The following is a 17,888-nucleotide window of genomic DNA, read 5'->3' as shown; positions in this document are numbered from 1 at the left end:
CTTGTTCACAAATTGCTCCTGTCATTTCGCCAGTTTGTTTACTTTCTTCATCTTTAAGCATTAAAACTTGTTGAACCTTTTTTTTAAAAGACTGGTTGGTTCAAAATCTCACAGAAGTTTGAAAATTACAGAACTGAAAGATCCAGAGAATTAAATGTCTAAAGCTATTCTATACCTCAGCACGACAGCAAGAGACAGCACTTTCTACAAAAAAAACCCTGAAGTCAATTCATGCAGCAATCAATAGTTTATTTTTTTTAAACTGAATTTGTAAAATTAAAAAATGCTCTCTAAAAATCCAGTGAATGTAGATATAATAAAACGATGATTCCACTCAATCTTGTCGTACATAGCTTCCATCAGCTCATGTATGACTCAATTTTATTGAATAATTGTAAACTGTATGTCAAATACTACATCATCTATTTCAGATGTTTGACCTTTCTGTGACTTTGACCTTGTTTGGATCGATTCCAAAATCTAATCAGTTCATCTATCAGTTACAATGATTAATTTCATATAACTCAGTGGTAGATGCATAAAAAAAAAAGAAGCTAGTGATGGAAAGGATGTTTATAGCTGCTATAAAATGATCATGATACCAGGAACTAACTTGTTTTGTGGATGTTCTACAACATTAAATGTAACTATAAAGTCATAAAAATACAGTTTGGTCAGAAGTTTACATAGTCATCACAGACATTAATGTCATGGCAATATTTGGCGTCCAGTGATCCCTTTGTACTGTTCTTTTTCTGAGTGATGGTACAACATCTAAAGTTCTCAAATGTCTTAATTTGCCAAGGCCTGTTAATGTCTTGTTAGTGCTCATGATTGACTATAGCTGGTAGTTTCTCTGTGCCAACATAAAAAGGGGTTGTTGTTTTTGGGAGCTGTAGCCACTTTGCAAAAGTCTGGAAGAAGACCCAACCGGTCAGCCTCAGCTGACAGGAAATTGGTTCAGATGGTCAGGAACCATCAAGGCACAAACCTGCCATGAACTGGAAGCTGCTGGAACACCAGTGTCACTGTCTACAATCAAGTGGGTTTTCCATCACCATGGACTGAGAGGCTTCTGCCCAAGAAAGAAGCCCCTTCTCCAAAATCAACACCTTCAAGCTTGACTGAAGTTTACAGACAAAGGAAAAGCCTTCTGGAGGAAAGTTTTATGATCAGATAAGACAAAGGTTGAGTTGTTTAGCCATAAAGACCAGAGGTATATTTGAAGCAATAAAGGTGGGGCATTCAAGTCCAAGAACACTGTACCAACTGGTAAGCAACAAAGTGGATGGAATCATGAAGAAGGAGGACTACCTCAGAATTCTTCAGCAGAACCTCAAACCATCAGCTCGAGAGTTGAAACTTGGACACAACTGGGTGTTCCAACTGTGACTATTCTACCTGCAAAAAAAAGGGTCATCAAAGTGGAGACGTACTTACAAGAGGCCGGGTCAGACCGAGGTGTCAGGAGTTAGTGAGGTCTCGTGTAAAACATGTAGCAGGTAGCGATTTATTAAAAGGGACAATAAAGCAATATCAATTGGCTCCCCAAGAGAAAATGGGCAGAAATCCAGCAAATTGATCAGATAAAGATCCCACAATAAAAGTTCCAAACTGTAAAATTCCAATGAGCAGTGGCAGATGAACACACCAGCATTCACTCAATGCCATGCCATTCTTTAATATATGTTTTAAAAATGATTAAATTATATTTTTGCTGTATAAGAGGAATAAAACACTTTGGGACATGCTGTTAGTGGAACATAAACTTGTGGGTGGAAACAGTAACCGTTCTTACAGTAACTCTCGGGCCACATCACACCATCACAGTGTTGATTGATTATTATCTCCCCCCCCCCCAACGAAGTTTGGCGAGGGATATAGAAACGGATTCCAGCTGTCCGTCTGGTTACGTTTTCGTTTCCGGGCCATATCTTTAAAACTACTGAAGATATCTTCATGAAACTTTGTATACATATCAAGCAACATGTGAACTGGTGCCTTTTGCTATTTTTGGATTTTTGAGAAAAAGTATTTTTCAAATTTTTACATAAAAAAAATAGATTTTGACTTCATTTCTAAGAGCAATGTTTGTTTCCAGAGCATATATCCAAAACTATTCATGATACAGATTTGAAACTTGGTATACATGTTAACAAGGTGATGTAGCTGTGTCTTTTCATACTAAGAAATTTAAAATTTTTCATGTTTCCATGGAAACAATTTCAGACTTGGTCTCTCGGGTTAGTCTTAGTTCTGCTCCGGTTTTGTTTCCGGAGCAGAACTTGAAAACTATGAGTGGTTTGGTGTTGAAAGTTGGTATATGTGTTGATTAAGTAATGTATATGTGCCTTTTGATACTAAAAATTGTAAGAAATGTTAATTTTTAGCTCCCTTGGACCAAAGGTCTGGTGGGTTTATGCCATGGGCTGCTGAGGTCAGTGTAAAGAGGTCGGGTTGGTTTCCTGCAGCAGAACTTGAAAAATGTGACAATATCTTGTAACTTGGTTTATTGTTTGTATATAGGGCGGGGGATATAGATGACTGTCTTCTTGTTTTCTTATAACTGCACACTGGGATTCTGGAACCATGTTGTTTTCAGTCAGTAGAGTCCTCGAGGGTGAGAAGTTAACAATCATATCTGTAAGTTGCGGTTTAACGAAAACCACTGCAAATCTTTTTCACTGTTCACTACGCAAACTCATCATCAGGTTTGCATATCATGGTAGCAGATGTGATGCGATTTAATTTATGTCTTTCTATAGTTCACTGAATCACAAAAATGAATATTTCTCTCTGGCTGGGATTTGTGTCAGCAGTTTCCTCCAAGTGTGTGTTCTTCATAACCTCTTCCTGGTACTGTCCTTAGGCCGCAGCTCAAACATCACAAACACGCGCGATGACGCAGTGACTGACATCTGATCCACCTTCTCCTGTAGAGTCAGGGTACTGGCCACGCCTTCTCGCTGTCCAGCTCTCCACTCATGAAACTCCTCCTCCCGTACCAATAAGGGCCGCCCTAAAGCCTGTCCTAGCAGGTTACACACCTCGTGTGCTTTAAGGCGGGCGTTTTCCACAGCTGCTGCGCACACACGTCTCCTGCACACAGCACCACATTACACCTCGTTTAATTTCAGTTTGTACGTTTTTGTGTTGCGATGTGTGATGAGTGCGAATATGACCGACATTAAGAGCGAAACAAAGTTCGTGAATGGATCAGACTTACCGTAACACGTTGAGGCTTTCTGAACTGTGGGAGAAATGTGGATTCCCGACACACACACTTCTGTCCAGCTTCTCGATGAGCACTGAGCGAACAGACTGCATCTTCACAAAGTCTGAAAACACCATGTTCACCTTTCTCACACACACGCACCAGATTCAGAACCAAATACCTGATTAAACAAGCACTGAGTCATTGCTTTATTAAATCCGGAATGACTGCTGAAGTGTTTAATGAGCCCCACCCACCTCAGCCTGCATATGGTACAGCTCCTCCTCTCTCTGCAAGTGTTTCAGCACAGTGATGTCCTCCTCCTGATGGAAAACATTCAAACATGACAGGTTTTATCGTCGCCCTGTCAGTATACAGAGGAATAATACCAAAATCATCATAAATCATGTCTCAATGCTCTCAAGAAAGCGCAATGTAAGAACCTTCAACACTGACTGACTTCACTGTTCCTCACAGTAACAAGCAGCTAATTTAATAGTTAAAGGTAGATCACCTTTCAGATTTTTCAAGTGTAGGTCATAAAAAGAATTTTCCCGACACCCAATTATTTTTGTTTAGTGGGCCAAAAGCTACTGAATTTTTATTATAAAAAAAATAGAACAATTAATGAATTTAAGGCCACGAGGCCCTAAATTCTCCGCTATTTTTTCCTGCTTCACCATGACCCAATTCAAGATACTACATCATGCATCACATCACGTGGTAGGCTTTCCCTGTTCGCGCAAGGCGTTGTGAGATACAAATTTGAAACAGGAGAGAAAAATGGAGGACGTGAGTGTGCGAATGAAACGTGAAAGAGCGACTACAGAAACGGAAAGAAAGTGAGAAGAAAAGACGTTATGTTATATATGAAGGAAAGGAAACGCAGGACCAAACTAATAAATATCGGCGCTCAGCGAGCACCTCGGTGTGATCAGCTGTTCATTTAGCGACAGAATGATGCACACTCAAAGGCAGGGCTTTGAACCAGAATTTTTTTCCTACTGGTTCGTTCCGAACAGAAACGGAATTTTAACGTTTCCGGTTTGGGGTTCCACCATTAAATAGACGTTCCCGAACCGGTTAGAACAAAAAAATTTCGTTCCCGGAACGGTTAATTACATTCCCTGTCAGCGGTTTAACAAATGGCTATAAAATTATGTCTCTGTCTCATCCAGCTTAAGCCAAATGTAGGCTAATTCTATTACAACCTTCATTAAATAAGACAAGAAATAATTCAAAACAATTATTATTTCAAATGTTGGCGATTTGGATTCTCAGTATGTCTTCCCATCTACACAAACAGAAAAAGTGCCAAAAATGAAAGATAATTCGTTTAGTGTGTTACCAAAGGCTAGTCAGGCCCTATAGAGGGCTACCGCATGACGTCACCGCGCCGCGAGATTTTGTTAGGCGCCATATTGGAAGACCAAGTACACATCTATGCAAGTACATACATACATAAAACAAACTACACCTGAAATGTAGCCAGGGCCGGTTCTGCCCTAATCTGGACCCGGGTGCAACATCGCGCAACCCCCCCCCCCCCAAAAAAAAACCCCACCAGTCTAAATCAGGACAACCATCACATAACTATAACATTTTATATTAACTATTTTAACTAAATGGGCTATAGTAAATAAGCCTGCAGGCAGCCACGGCGGGCTGCCTCAGAAAACTAACCATTCAATGACACAACAAAGCCTGCAGCCACGGCGGGCTGCCTTAAAAAGTAACCATTTGTCCTACCTTAAAACTCGTTTTGCATTTTCTGCCTCCTTTTTTGTATTTTCAACCCTCCGTTTATTTTCTTTCCTTTTCTGAAAACCTGATTTGTGTCCAGACATTTTGTTCTGCTACCAACGAACTAACTCGTCAGGTCTCGTCTCTCGAGCCCGCGATGATTCCCGTGGGAGGGGCAACAATTGATACATTTTTACAAACAGCCAATAGGGAGGTTGCAACGTTCAGGCTCTTCTTTGCTCAGACACTCAGTAATTCACTTATTATCTCATGGAGACGTGATAGTAGTCCACCTTCCCGCTCTCTCCATTCAGTCAGCGAACGTCACACAGGAAGTGAACCCCAGCGGGTCATAGAAACTTGCGCAGGAGAAGAATGGCTTTTTTATTTGTAGGCTACGGAAACTTTGAGGAACGAAATAAAAACCGGTATTAACCGGTTACCATTATTTTTAATAAGCGTTTCTGTTCCGGAACATAAAAAATATTAAAGTTTCTGGTTTCGTTTCTGTTCCATGTGAAATAGAAAAAGTTCCCGGTTCAAAGCCCTGCTCAAAGGGGAACCTGCGCATGCGCACACGGACTTCCTCGGTCTGCTTGACTGCGCGAAGAGAGCGATTTCATACACGTTATTTGCTTTAATCCCCTCAAATTAAATAACTTCCCAGCCACAGAACGGCCTGATATTTTGAGAGATATTAAGCCTAGGTCACAACTGGACGTATGATTTTTTGGCCGTGCGATTTTTGGCGTTTCCCAAATTGCTGCGTTTTTTTTTTTGTTCGTGGAGAAAGACGCACGTTGGCTGTAAGTTTGTCTTGCAACCTGAAAAAAACGTAAGCACCTGTAGAGTTTGTTTGACATGACAAAGAACCTCTGCGGCCGGTCTACGGCTCGAAAATCAGCACGTCACACGCGCGCCCTCCGTGCGTTTCTTGCGTTTTTTGCACGTGGACCGGCCGTAGGAGCACGTACGGCCGGTTGTGACCGAGGCTTTACAGAAATAAACATCTATCACAATCACCACATTTCAGAGGGAACTAAATTTCACTGATTTATGAAATCAAAAGGCCGTCTACTTTTTAAATATTTTCTTCTTACCTGCTCCTTGGTAAATAATTAATTTCTTTCCTGAACAAAATTAATTTTTATTTTTTTTTAGCACTTCTGCTTTGCTGGCACTTTGGACACTTGGAGTGTTAGCCAGTGAAGAAATAAAGCAAAAGAGACTGGCTAGGACATAAGAAGATTCTACAATCCAGAAACAGATGGGAGCTCTGCTTTTAGGCAGTGCCTAAATCTATATATTAAAATGGTGAACAGATGTATCGTCGGAGGGTGTAGCAGCACCAATCATGATGGGATTAGTACTCATCGTTTCCCAAAAGACCGGACAGTGGGAGAGAAATGGGAGCGCTCGGTCTACACAGGCTGTGCACTGAAACCGTGCAAAGCTCGCGCAGCCTGCTGGCGCTTCCGCAGGTGACGTCACGAATCTGACTCCAGACTCCCTTGGGATTTTTCCAGACGCGTTTTGTTATTTTATCTTTTTCTGCTGTAGACAGATGGCCTTGTGCAAAATTACCCTTCTGGATGAGTGTGTAAAGGGACATACTTTCATATTAAAAAAAAAACAACGAAATTGGTCCAGAATATGCACTTTAAGGCACAACGAAATTTCTTTTCTGCTGGTCCCAAAGGTGCAAAATATTAAGACAAAAATATAAAAAAAAAGAAACCCCATGACCAGAGTGGTGGCATTATTATCGGAGCAAAGCTCCATACTTAAGAGAAAATGGTAATGCATCGATCTGATTTTTGCAACCACATGATGTACGATGTAGAAGAAGAAGCCTTTATTTGTCACATGTACACTTAAACATAGTGAAATTCATCCTCGGTGTTTAACCCATCTGAAGCAGTGAACACACACACATACCCAGAGCAATGGGCAGCTATGCTACAGCACCCGGGGAGCAGTTAGGGGTTCGGTGCCTCGCTCAAGGGCACTTCAGCCCAACCTTCAGCCCATGGCTGCTCCATGTTAACCTAACCACGTCTTTGGACTGTGAGGGAAACCCATGCAGACACGGGGAGAACATACAAACTCCACACAGAAAGGCCCTCGCCGGCTGCTGGGCTCGAACCCAGAACCTTCTTGCTGTGAGGCGACAGTACTAACCACTACACCACCATATACCACCACAGAGAACCTGATCGTAGGCGCAAGGCGACGTATTTCATATACACTTGATCACTGGACAACGAAATTTGTATCTTTATTTCCATGAGGCCAAAAAAAAAATATGTGTGTTTCCGGTTACCCGACCGACCCTAATCCGTACCGCCCGACCCTAAACTTTTTTTTCATTTTTTTCCCAGTCGCGACTTTTACATATAACCCAACCGCGTGAACCGGAAGTTTTTGTCACTCACTCGGAAAATCAGGGCTTTAAAACGGAGACAAACTTCTCCTGTGTGGATCTGGCATTCAACTTTTTTGCTAGGTTCTATAGACCCTTTTCAGTCACGTGACCTTCGTAAACGTGACCACCATTTTGGACATGTAGCGGACTTCGGCTCGAATTGGTTTGAATGCGAGGAAGGCGACAAACGGAGAACATACAAGAAAAAAAGGAGCGAGATGCAGAAAACACCTTCGCTATCCAGCGACGTAGGGCATTTACAGGGCGAGCAGAGGGAGAAATAACAACAGTAACGACACATTAGCAACGCCGTACAGAAATAACGGTTTATGGCACAGACCCTTTCGGTTCTCGCTCATCTAGCTGCTACAATGACTGCTTAGACTGCAACAATAATACCTAACACACATTTAAGTATCCGTCGTAAAGACGTGAAACTCATCGAGTGACGAGTGTGTTCATTGATAAGCTAACACAATCTAAAAGTAGACATACCATCACACTGCCCTGGCGCTGTGTACAGTTTACCTTCTATGGTTTGTGCGCTCACTATTTGCCATTACTTTCTCCAACCCAGTGTTACAGATTACAGGGAACGGCCTGGATTTAAGAGACAAATACATGTTCCTCTTGTTTTGAACACTTATTTGTAGGCAGTGCTTAATTTGTAAAGTGGGAGGTCCCAGAGCGCAGAGGATGAGCGGCTCCGGTGCGGAAAAAAAGGGGGCGGGGCGCTGCGCTTCTGGGCATGTTTTGTAATAACACTGCAAATTAAGTTCATCTGCAGATATTTTGTGGATGTCGTTTCATGAGAGAAATCACCAACAAGGCAGATATCAAAATCAGACATTAACACTAAATAAACTTGCATTTTTTTATTTAATTATTATTATTTTTTTTTTTGTTACATAGTCAAAAGAGGTGTCGGATCACCGGATCCAGTGTTAATAGCTGCCGGAGCCAACGCCCGAGGTTCCGGAGCGCGCTCCGGCTTGCTCCCCCTCAAATTAAGCGCTGTTTGTAGGACACTGCCTCTGATCTGTCCTACAGTCTACCAACAGCAAAGGAACACAACGTTAGCTAATGTCGTTAGCTAATAGCTACTACAGAAGAACAAAGAGGTTACAATGGGTTATTTTAGCCTATTTGGTTACACACTCGCCGCCACAGAATGTTAACAGCAATGTAATGCCTTTTCTGGCTAATTTTATTCGTCTTACCTCCAACAAAGTGGTCACTACACAAGCGCTAGTATGCCGAGGGCTGCCAATCTGTTAATTTTTTTTTAATGGCCGCAATCCATCTTCTCCGTCGGGATCCGATAAAATGATAACCCTTGCCTTGTGTGTTGATGGTTACTACATCCAGGTGCACAACAATATAGTGGCATGATGGAAGTCTTGCTGAAAATAAACACTTTTTTTGCTGCCGTTCCTCAATGCTGGCTGTGGTAAACTACTGGTAGTACATGTCCAAAATGGCGGCTGCGTTTGTCGTGACGTCACGTGAAAAGGGTCCATACTTTTTGATCAGTCCCAGATCAAACACCATGATCACACCTGGAGAAATTCAGGCTTTATAATGGGTGTCTATTGCGTTACACACCAGTGTGGCTCAGGAGTTTAGAGTGTAGGCAGCTTGAAAAAAAAAGCTCTAACTTTCTCATTTAAACTGTTTTCTCAGCCACAATTTTCACTCTACACACACAATTTTCTCAAAAGTTGTAGTCACACATTGTGTGAATCAAGACAAGTGTCTCCCTGAGCGATAGGATTTACAGTTTTTGAATGAGAAGGCTGAAAGTAAGGAGAGGACAGCCGCGCTCTCCCATAGACTCACATTATAAACGTGGCAGTGCTTTTACTGCAAAATCAGAAAAGTCACTTGTTTTTAACTCGCTCTAGTGTCCACATTTTTTACACTAGGGACAAAAAAAATTACATTAATGTGTTCATGGGAGCCTTGTAGCACTCAATGTGAAAGAACTTTGTGAATAGCTCCTTTTGTTTCCGTGTAAATCAGCGTTGTTCGAGGAGAGGGAACTCAGAGAGAAAAAGCACTCTTTGCTTGTTATATTGTGTCTGTTCCCTGCACCGTTACCAAGGCGACGAGCTGCACTCAGGGAGCAGAGAGGGGCAGGGCTGCTCTCTCTCTCTCTCATGGTGTATTGAGCTGTTATATTTACAGAAAAATTCATGTTAAAAGGTGTCTCATGCTGCATCAGATTCATCAGAAGGTGGTAACTCAGGTGACCTGCAAAGAAATTCATTATATTTTGTGAAATTATTCCTGTCTAAATATAGGTTATGGCAGCCATCTTGAAAAAAAAAAAAAAAGCCTGCCTACCGACCCTAGTTTTGAAATCTACGTAACCGGAAACACACATATATATATTTTTTTGGCCTGAGATAGATGGGGTTTTTATCCAGAACTTATTTTTTATTTGCGTTTTAAAAAATAACGTGATATTATTTACTAACACATTTTATAGAAAATATTGATGAAAAAATGTTCTAGCGGGCGACACATCTTTACATTGTTTACTTTTTTAACTAATACTTTAAACATAATTATTGTATAGTCCAATAGCAATTATGAGCATCTTTCCTTAGTGTTAGATAATCTAAAAACTACAGCAGTTCGTGATCGATTAGTTCTTATGCGCAATAATATTGGATCGTAACTCTATAGTAGTGATGTAAAGTGAAAGCGCAGGTTCACTGCTGTCCCCCAGGCACCCAGCACAGTCACACCATAATAAACGTCGTGGTGTTGTTTCTGGCGCATGGCATGCGACGACAAAGAAAGGAATAAATATGTATCGTAACTGCGATGTGTATCTTGTTATCAGTCTCACAGTCACAAGTGATTTATTGAGGTGAAAAACGACACGACACAATTCGATGGTTCATTCATGGTGCTGTAATATTATAATTCTATTCAGCTTGATTTTGCAAATATTTTGCTCATACACTCATCAGGAGCTCCGCTTTTTCTGCCCTGCCTTGATATATGTATTATCATTAGTATTAGTACCTCATAGCACATTTAACTGATACCTTTACACTTTCTTACACAATTGAAATTTGTTTACATATTTTACTCAAATTTTTTGTTTAAAGACTAGCTCCATCTTCTCCTTAATAGATTTTGCCTCAGGGTCACAAACACCTACAAGAGATGCTTCATAGCTAACAGCTCCATACCTGGATCTGACCAGCGACATCATCAGGAGGATACCGTACCAGCCAGTTCCGGCCCCTTATCCTCAACTGATAGCACTGGTAGGGCGGGGCCCCTCCATCAGGAGGTGTCATGTGTCGGTGTTACCTACTTTCACCGAACTCTCCAATCATGCTTCGTCATCTCTTTTCAAAGACAACCACAACGACGCCTTTTCTACTTCACCTTGCACATCTGTGATAAGCTTTCTGGTCTCTATAGGACTAAAACAAAAGCGATATCTGAAAAGATTAACTAAAGCTTTTTCACCAACTCCAATATGATGGTATTCTACCTTCCAACCAATAATCTCCAAAAGGTAGATTATTGCTGGGTTTTTTTTTTTAACAGTCCTTCTTTCCTTTTATTAACTCCACCAACTTTGTTGGAGGAGGTGGTGTCTCCCATAACCCAGTACGGAAAGTATGAACCGGAACGGGACGGTACATTACAATAACGTTACCTTTTCTAAATATTCAGGGATTTCATACTTAACATCTTGTACTCACACGTATCACTGTCATGTATTCTTTGATTATCCAGTATTATTATATCCCGTCACATTGTATTAATGTTATATTCATGATATTTTCAATCAAAATTGATCTAAAAGCCCAGAACTCCAGTTACGGAATATACCTCGGCGCGACGTCACAAAGAAAGTCCGTGTGGCAGAACGAGCGCTATCTCGAGTAAAATGTGGTTTCACACTGATTGTGAAAACGTGGGTCATAAAACAGAAGCACAGATCAAAAGAGATAAGAACTTGAAATGTATCCAATGTCAGCTGAAGAAACGAAAAGGTAGAGGTAGGGGAAGAGGCAAGAAGTTGTAAAATAGATGAATAAATAGTAGTTAAGTTATGTGTTTTGACAATAAAACAACTAAATAATATATTTTGTTTTTCTTCTAACTTTATTTATCCTACGTGACGGGACGGGTTCATCTATAAAGGTGGGATGACTAGTGTAAGTACCGATTAATAAAATGGTGGATGTGACGGATGTCTCTGTGAAACTGGAACAAAAAAGGTAAGATTATACATCTCATCTCATCTCATTATCTGTAGCCGCTTTATCCTTCCACAGGGTTGCAGGCAAGCTGGAGCCTATCCCAGCTGACTACGGGCGAAAGGCGGGGTACACCCTGGACAAGTCGCCAGGTCATCACAGGGCTGACACATAGACACAGACAACCATTCACACTCACATTCACACCTACGCTCAATTTAGAGTCACCAGTTAACCTAACCTGCATGTCTTTGGACTGTGGGGGAAACCGGAGCACCCGGAGGAAACCCACGCAGACACAGGGAGAACATGCAAACTCCGCACAGAACGGCCCTCGCCGGCCACGGGGCTCGAACCCGGACCTTCTTGCTGTGAGGCGACAGCGCTAACCACTACACCACCGTGCCGCCCCCAAGATTATACATTATGTAAATAAATGTCACAAAAATGGTATTGTGGGACGGAACAGCATATAAAAACCCGGAAGGCAAATATAAGAAAACACATGACGCCACATTAAAATACGTGACGGTACTGTTCCGTCCCGGGTTATGGGAGATGCGGAGGAGGTTATGTTTTCGCCTTCGTTTGTTTGTTGTTCCCAACGTAACTCAAAAAGTAGTGAGCAGATTTTAATGAAATTTGGAGGAAAGGTGAGCCATGGGCCACGGAACAATTGATTAGATTTTGATGCAAATCTAGAGATGTGGCTTGGCAGAGTTACGCACACTATTGAGTGTCCTTCTAGTTTTTTATCAGAATCAGAATCGGAATCAAGTTTATTGCCAAGTCTGTTCTCACATACAAGGAATTTGCTTTGGTGGTTGGTGCTTGAACAGTTAAGATAGAAGAATTAAAAAAAAAAGACAAAAGTAGTTTTATAAATAGAATTTAAAAAAAGAAGAATCTGAAATAGGGGCGAAACAGTGGTGTAGTGGTTAGCGCTGTCGCCTCACAGCAAGAAGGTCCGGGTTCGAGCCCCGTGGCCGGCGAGGGCCTTTCTGTGCGGAGTTTGCATGTTCTCCCCGTGTCCGCGTGGGTTTCCTCCGGGTGCTCCGGTTTCCCCCACAGTCCAAAGACATGCAGGTTAGGTTAACTGGTGACTCTAAATTGAGCGTAGGTGTGAATGTGAGTGTGAATGGTTGTCTGTGTCTATGTGTCAGCCCTGTGATGACCTGGCGACTTGTCCAGGGTGTACCCCGCCTTTCACCCGTAGTCAGCTGGGATAGGCTCCAGCTTGCCTGCGACCCTGTAGAAGGATAAAGCGGCTACAGATAATGAGATGAGATGATGAAGAATTGTTATGGCATGAATGTGTGAGAAGAAGAGAATCTGTGCAATGGGTTCAGTAACTGTGTTTATATTATCTGCAAATGTTGTAACCACGACTGAAACACTGCAATTTCCCTCAGGATCAATAAAGTATCAATCAATCTATCTATCTATCTATCTATCTATCTATCTATCTATCAAGGAAGGAAGGAAGCCATGGCCGAATGGTTAGAAAAGCAGCTCTAGGACCTAAAGGTCGCCAGTTCGATTCCCTAGACAAGCAGAAATGGCTGAAGTGCCCTTGAGCAAGGCAATGAACCCCCAACTGCTCCCCAGGCTGCTCTGGGTATGTTGTACGTCACTCTGGATATGAGAAGAAGAAGAAGAACAACATTATTTATCACACAAACACAGTGAAATTCCTCCTCTGCATTTAACCCATGTGAAGCAGTGAACGTGAGCAATGAGCACACACACACACACCCAGAGCAGTGGGCAGCTATGATACAGCACCCGGGGAACAGTTGGGGGTTCGGTGCCTTGCTCAAGGGCACTTCAGCCCAACCTTCAGCCCATGGCTGCTCCATGTTAACCTGACCACATGTCTTTGGACTGTAGGGGAAACTGGAGCACCCGAAGGAAACCCACACAGACATGGGGAGAACATGCAAACTTCACACGGAAAGGCCCTTGTCGGCTGCTGGGCTCGAACCCAGAACCTTCTTGCTATGAGGTGACTGTGCTAACAACTATCCAGAGACACCAGAGTGTCTGCTAAACGCCATTAATGTAATGTAATATATAAACCTGCTAATAAGACCTCAATAATATTGTTGATAATGAGGTGCTGTGATTTTTAAAAAAAAAAAATCTCTCCAACAAAAACACACTGGAGTATGTTAATGGGGGGCACAAACTTTTGCGCTTACTCATAAACATCTCTGTAGTGTTTAGATCATGGAGGCTAGTCATCGAGCTTCACTGGGAAAACATCATTAACTCTACAGTTCAGTGGATCACAGAGCTGAGGGGGCGTGAGGGAGGGAGTGTGAGCTTTGACTACCGTACTCACTCTGCCTCACCCTGAGTCTGCCTCACCCATACTTGCCAACCCTCCCGATTTTGGCGGAAGGCTCCCGATTTTAGCCTCCGTCTCCCGCCTTCTGATCGTATTTGTTAAAAACTGGATAATCTCCCGGTTTGGGGAAATCCCTACCGCCAAGTTAAAAATACTCCCGATTATGTACAATCAGAATCGTATGAGAAACACTGCTGACGTCAACTGATTTTTAACCAATCAACAAACAGAACGACAGTCACTTCCAGAATGTAGGATTCACCCAGGCTGTCCGACATTTTTTACAAGCAGTCATTCATCCATCACGGCCACTAAACCCAATACCACACGGGAAAAATATGAATGCAAATCCCGGGTTGCCTGGTAGAATGAATTTCCATGGATAAGCAAATGTTCAACCAGCCAGTTACACATTTTAAGGTAAAGATGCCTTAAATCAGAATATAACGGACATTTGAGTGTGAAATTAAACGAGTCTTCCGTAGCATTTCAGAAACAAACTGGACAACTTCTAAAGTGTTTAGTGAAATTTTGCAGGACAGAGAATGTGTTTGGTGAGTGTATTCGAATAGTGCGGTCGTGTCTTAGTGCTATTTTGAATTAATGTTTGAAAGTTTACAAGTGAATTATCTGGAAAGTGACTGATTTTGATGGAGTTTTGAGGTTTTAAGTGAAAGATTACTAGCGAGTGTATTTTGGTCGGACTAAAATGCTGCGTTCGAGTGAATTTCTTTGTGGAGTATATTGTGATAGTATGGTAGGATTTATAGAGCCATTTTTACATTTTGTTTGAAAACTTTCAGTCAAAGTTGGCAAAAGAGCAAATTCCTTTGCTGCATTCCGAGAGGATTTCTAGCGCTTTTTAAAAATTCTTTTGGAAAGTGTTTAGTGAGAGAGAGGCATTTTAGTCGTACTAATACAGTGCAGTATTTATTTAATTGAGTTGTTACTATTTTGGTTAAATCTTATTAAAATGTAATTTATATATATTATAGTTCTCTGTATTTTTACATGAGCTTACAGAAGGAAAACACGTTTGATGCAATCCAGTAATACTTTCATTCACTGTGACTATTTTAAGAAATGATAAACATTCTTCTAAAGCATCGCTTGTGTTATTTTCTGTGGGTTTCTGTATGGATAATATTCAGGCAGGAGATTTTTCCGCTAAAAATCTGATTTCAGACTTCCCTTTCATTGTTGTTATATTAAAATTCAAGACAAGAGTATTATTTGAGATTTTTCACTCTGAGCTCTCTCATGCCTGATACATGAATCCCATAACCTACAGTAACTGATAGAACAATATCAACAAATCAGAAACCCTTTAATTGTATACATTTCAAATAGTTTGCAATTAATTGGGATCCACTGTTTTTGTCATTTCAACCGCGCATCAGACCCTCGTCCAATTGAAAATGTCGTTCACGCACTTTTCTCCCCCATGAGAATTTTGAAAAGTTGGCAAGTATGCCTCCCCCTGACTCTGCCTCCCCCTGACTCTGCCTCCCCGAGTCTGCCTCCCCGTGCCTCTGCCTCCCCCTGAGTCTGCTTTACTCTGCCTCTGCCTCCCCGAGTCTGCCTCCCCGTGCCTCTGCCTCCCCCTGAGTCTGCTTTACTCTGCCTCTGCCTCCCCGTGCCTCACCCTGAGTCCGTGCTGGCGGCCGGTGTGCAGGATGTAGTGCAGTCTGCGCTGCGCGCTGTTGGCGGAGTCGTTAGCGCTCTCCTTGCTGTGAGACACGGAGACGGTAACAGCGGCCCGGTCCGGAGGCGCACAGAGCTCCGCGCTGCCCGTCACCTCCACCCGCCTCCCGCCACCGGCACCCGCAGCCCCCGCAGCCCGCCTCCAGCTCCCGGTTCAGCTCCTTCACTTCACCGCCGGGAGCCGCGAGGACGGAAGCGAAGGCTCGAGCCGGACTGCGCGCCATGTTGGTAAACCGAAGCAGCGCTATGGCAACGCGCGCGGAGCATCACGGGTAATAAAGCACGAGCGGAAATGGAGAGTCGGATGGAATTTTGTGGTGAAGAAGCAGCGCTGCGCTCTGAAACTGAACCTTCACACACTTACATTCAATTTGAATTCGCGGGATCTTTTACTAAAAAGCTCTGGAGAGAAACGACATTTATTTTTGTTTCAGGATCTCAGAAGAGTGAAATTGATGAAGAGAATTTATTATTATTATTATTATTATTATTATTATGACAAGATATAGTTAGAGAGCTCGATCCACACTCCATACCAGTTGGTGGCGGTAATGCACCAAAACGCCAAGAAGAAGAAGAAGAGCAGGAGGAGAAGAAAAAGCAGGAGGAGAAGAAGGAGGAGGAGAAGAAGAAGAAGGAGGAGAAGAAGGAGGAGGAGAAGAAAGAAGGAGGAGAAGAAGGAGGAGAAGAAAGGAGGAGGAGAAGAAGGAGGAGGAGAAGAAAAAGCAGGAGGAGGAGAAGCAGGAGGAGAAGAAGAAGGAGGAGGAGGAGAAGAAAGGAGGAGAAGAGGAAGGAGGAGGAGAAGGAGAAGAAAGGAGGAGAAGAAGGAGAAGAGGAAGGAGGAGGAGAAGATTCAGCGGGAACTATACGCGCACGTGTGTTGTAGCCGTTCAGTTGTTGAGGTCGGTTAGATTTTGAATAGAACACTTCCAATGTAACAACAACAACAACTAAAACCACCATTCTGGCTATTCAAATACAACTTTTATAAAATAAACACAAATTCTCAAGTATTTTTTTTAAAACATGGAACAAATTCTTTTTCCAGTTATTTTTCTTTTTGTTTACTTTTTTCACTTCCTCTTCTGTACTTTGTGTACTTTTTCATTGTCTTTTTTCTATTTATTTTTCCTTTCTTTTCACTTCACCTTTTATGATTATTAACTACTTATTAACCTCGCTTGCTCAGTGACAGACATCGCCAACGTCTAGCTGCTGCACGCGAACGCCGTCACCAAGCAGCCATGAATCCTGTGCCACGGTCGCGTGCCCAATGCCCTGTGTGCAGTCGCATTTGTGCTTCAGCTTTCGGACTTCGGAACCATATGTGATCACACAAACGACAGCATAATGAGTCGTCATCCTCATCCTCGAGGGACTAACTACGAGAGAACCTCACTTTCTCGGTCTTTACGGGGAAATATCAGACCGAGGTCTTGACAGTACAGAAAGGCCAAGGTCTGATATTGTCCTGTAAAGACTGAGCAAGCGAGGTTAATAAAGAGTTTATTCTATGGCTTTTTTATTTCTAAGATTATAATAGATGGTCATTATAATGAGGCGTGACGCTGCTTTCAGTCACGTCATATTTGTAATGTAGTTGAGTCACGCGTGCAGAATAAACACATAGCGGTTTCAAAACTGAATTTCTGTTAGCGGTTAGCACTTTATGAATGCTCTTCATTGCTCATTTCTTAAATAACTCAGTGACTCTTATTTGTCTTTTGTGTTTTGTCCGTTTCTGATTCCGTTTTGATTTCCAATTAACCTTTTTTTGTTGTTTTTGTTTGTTTTTTGCAACATTGAAAGCAAGTCCATAATCGCCCACGGGCATTACGGGAAAATACTGCTCACCAAGGAACCAATCAGAGCACACAGTTTTACTGGAAGTAGCTTGTGCCATATAATAAACTGAATTAATAAAAAATTTTCGTTCATCGCTTTCCTTTTCTTTTTCATTTTCTTTTATTTGATTTAAAGCAGGTGGCACGGTGGTGTGGTGGTTAGCGCTGTCGTCTCACAGCAAGAAGGTCCGGGTTCGAGCCCCGTGGCCGGCGAGGGCCTTTCTGTGTGGAGTTTGCATGTTCTCCCCGTGTCCGCGTGGGTTTCCTCCGGGTGCTCCGGTTTCCCCCACAGTCCAAAGACATGCAGGTTAGGTTAACTGGTGACTCTAAATTGACCGTAGGTGTGAATGTGAGTGTGAATGGTTGTCTGTGTCTA

The 17,888-nt window shown here is 42.3% G+C and overlaps 2 protein-coding genes across 2 annotated transcripts; one reads left to right on the top strand and one right to left on the bottom strand.

The window, feature by feature from the left end:
* Nucleotides 1-232: 232 nt before the first annotated feature.
* irak1bp1 (interleukin-1 receptor-associated kinase 1 binding protein 1) lies at nucleotides 233-15,909 on the bottom strand. Its single transcript, XM_060938511.1, is given in 5 exon segments — nucleotides 233-3,099; nucleotides 3,227-3,357; nucleotides 3,472-3,537; nucleotides 15,610-15,808; nucleotides 15,810-15,909. Coding segments are annotated over 5 exon segments (738 nt in total). The 5' UTR covers nucleotides 15,893-15,909; the 3' UTR covers nucleotides 233-2,840.
* Nucleotides 15,776-17,616, top strand: LOC132897131 (U1 small nuclear ribonucleoprotein 70 kDa-like). The gene is made up of 2 exons (XM_060938512.1): nucleotides 15,776-16,570; nucleotides 16,858-17,616. The coding sequence occupies exons 1-2, from the start codon at nucleotides 16,220-16,222 to the stop codon at nucleotides 16,858-16,860; spliced, it is 354 nt and encodes a 117-aa protein (XP_060794495.1). The 5' UTR covers nucleotides 15,776-16,219; the 3' UTR covers nucleotides 16,861-17,616.
* Nucleotides 17,617-17,888: the final 272 nt, after the last annotated feature.

This window comes from Neoarius graeffei, chromosome 13 (genome assembly GCF_027579695.1).
Source record: "Neoarius graeffei isolate fNeoGra1 chromosome 13, fNeoGra1.pri, whole genome shotgun sequence".
In the NCBI taxonomy this organism is placed as follows: Eukaryota; Metazoa; Chordata; class Actinopteri; order Siluriformes; family Ariidae; genus Neoarius; species Neoarius graeffei.
The sequence above is the reverse complement of the archived record's forward strand: the minus strand, read 5'-3'. Positions and strand labels throughout refer to the sequence as shown.

What these genes read in the sequence shown, in the direction of transcription:
- LOC132897131 (XM_060938512.1), top strand. Translation starts at nt 16,220, where the DNA reads ATGCACCAAAACGCCAAGAAGAAGAAGAAGAGCAGGAGGAGAAGAAAA.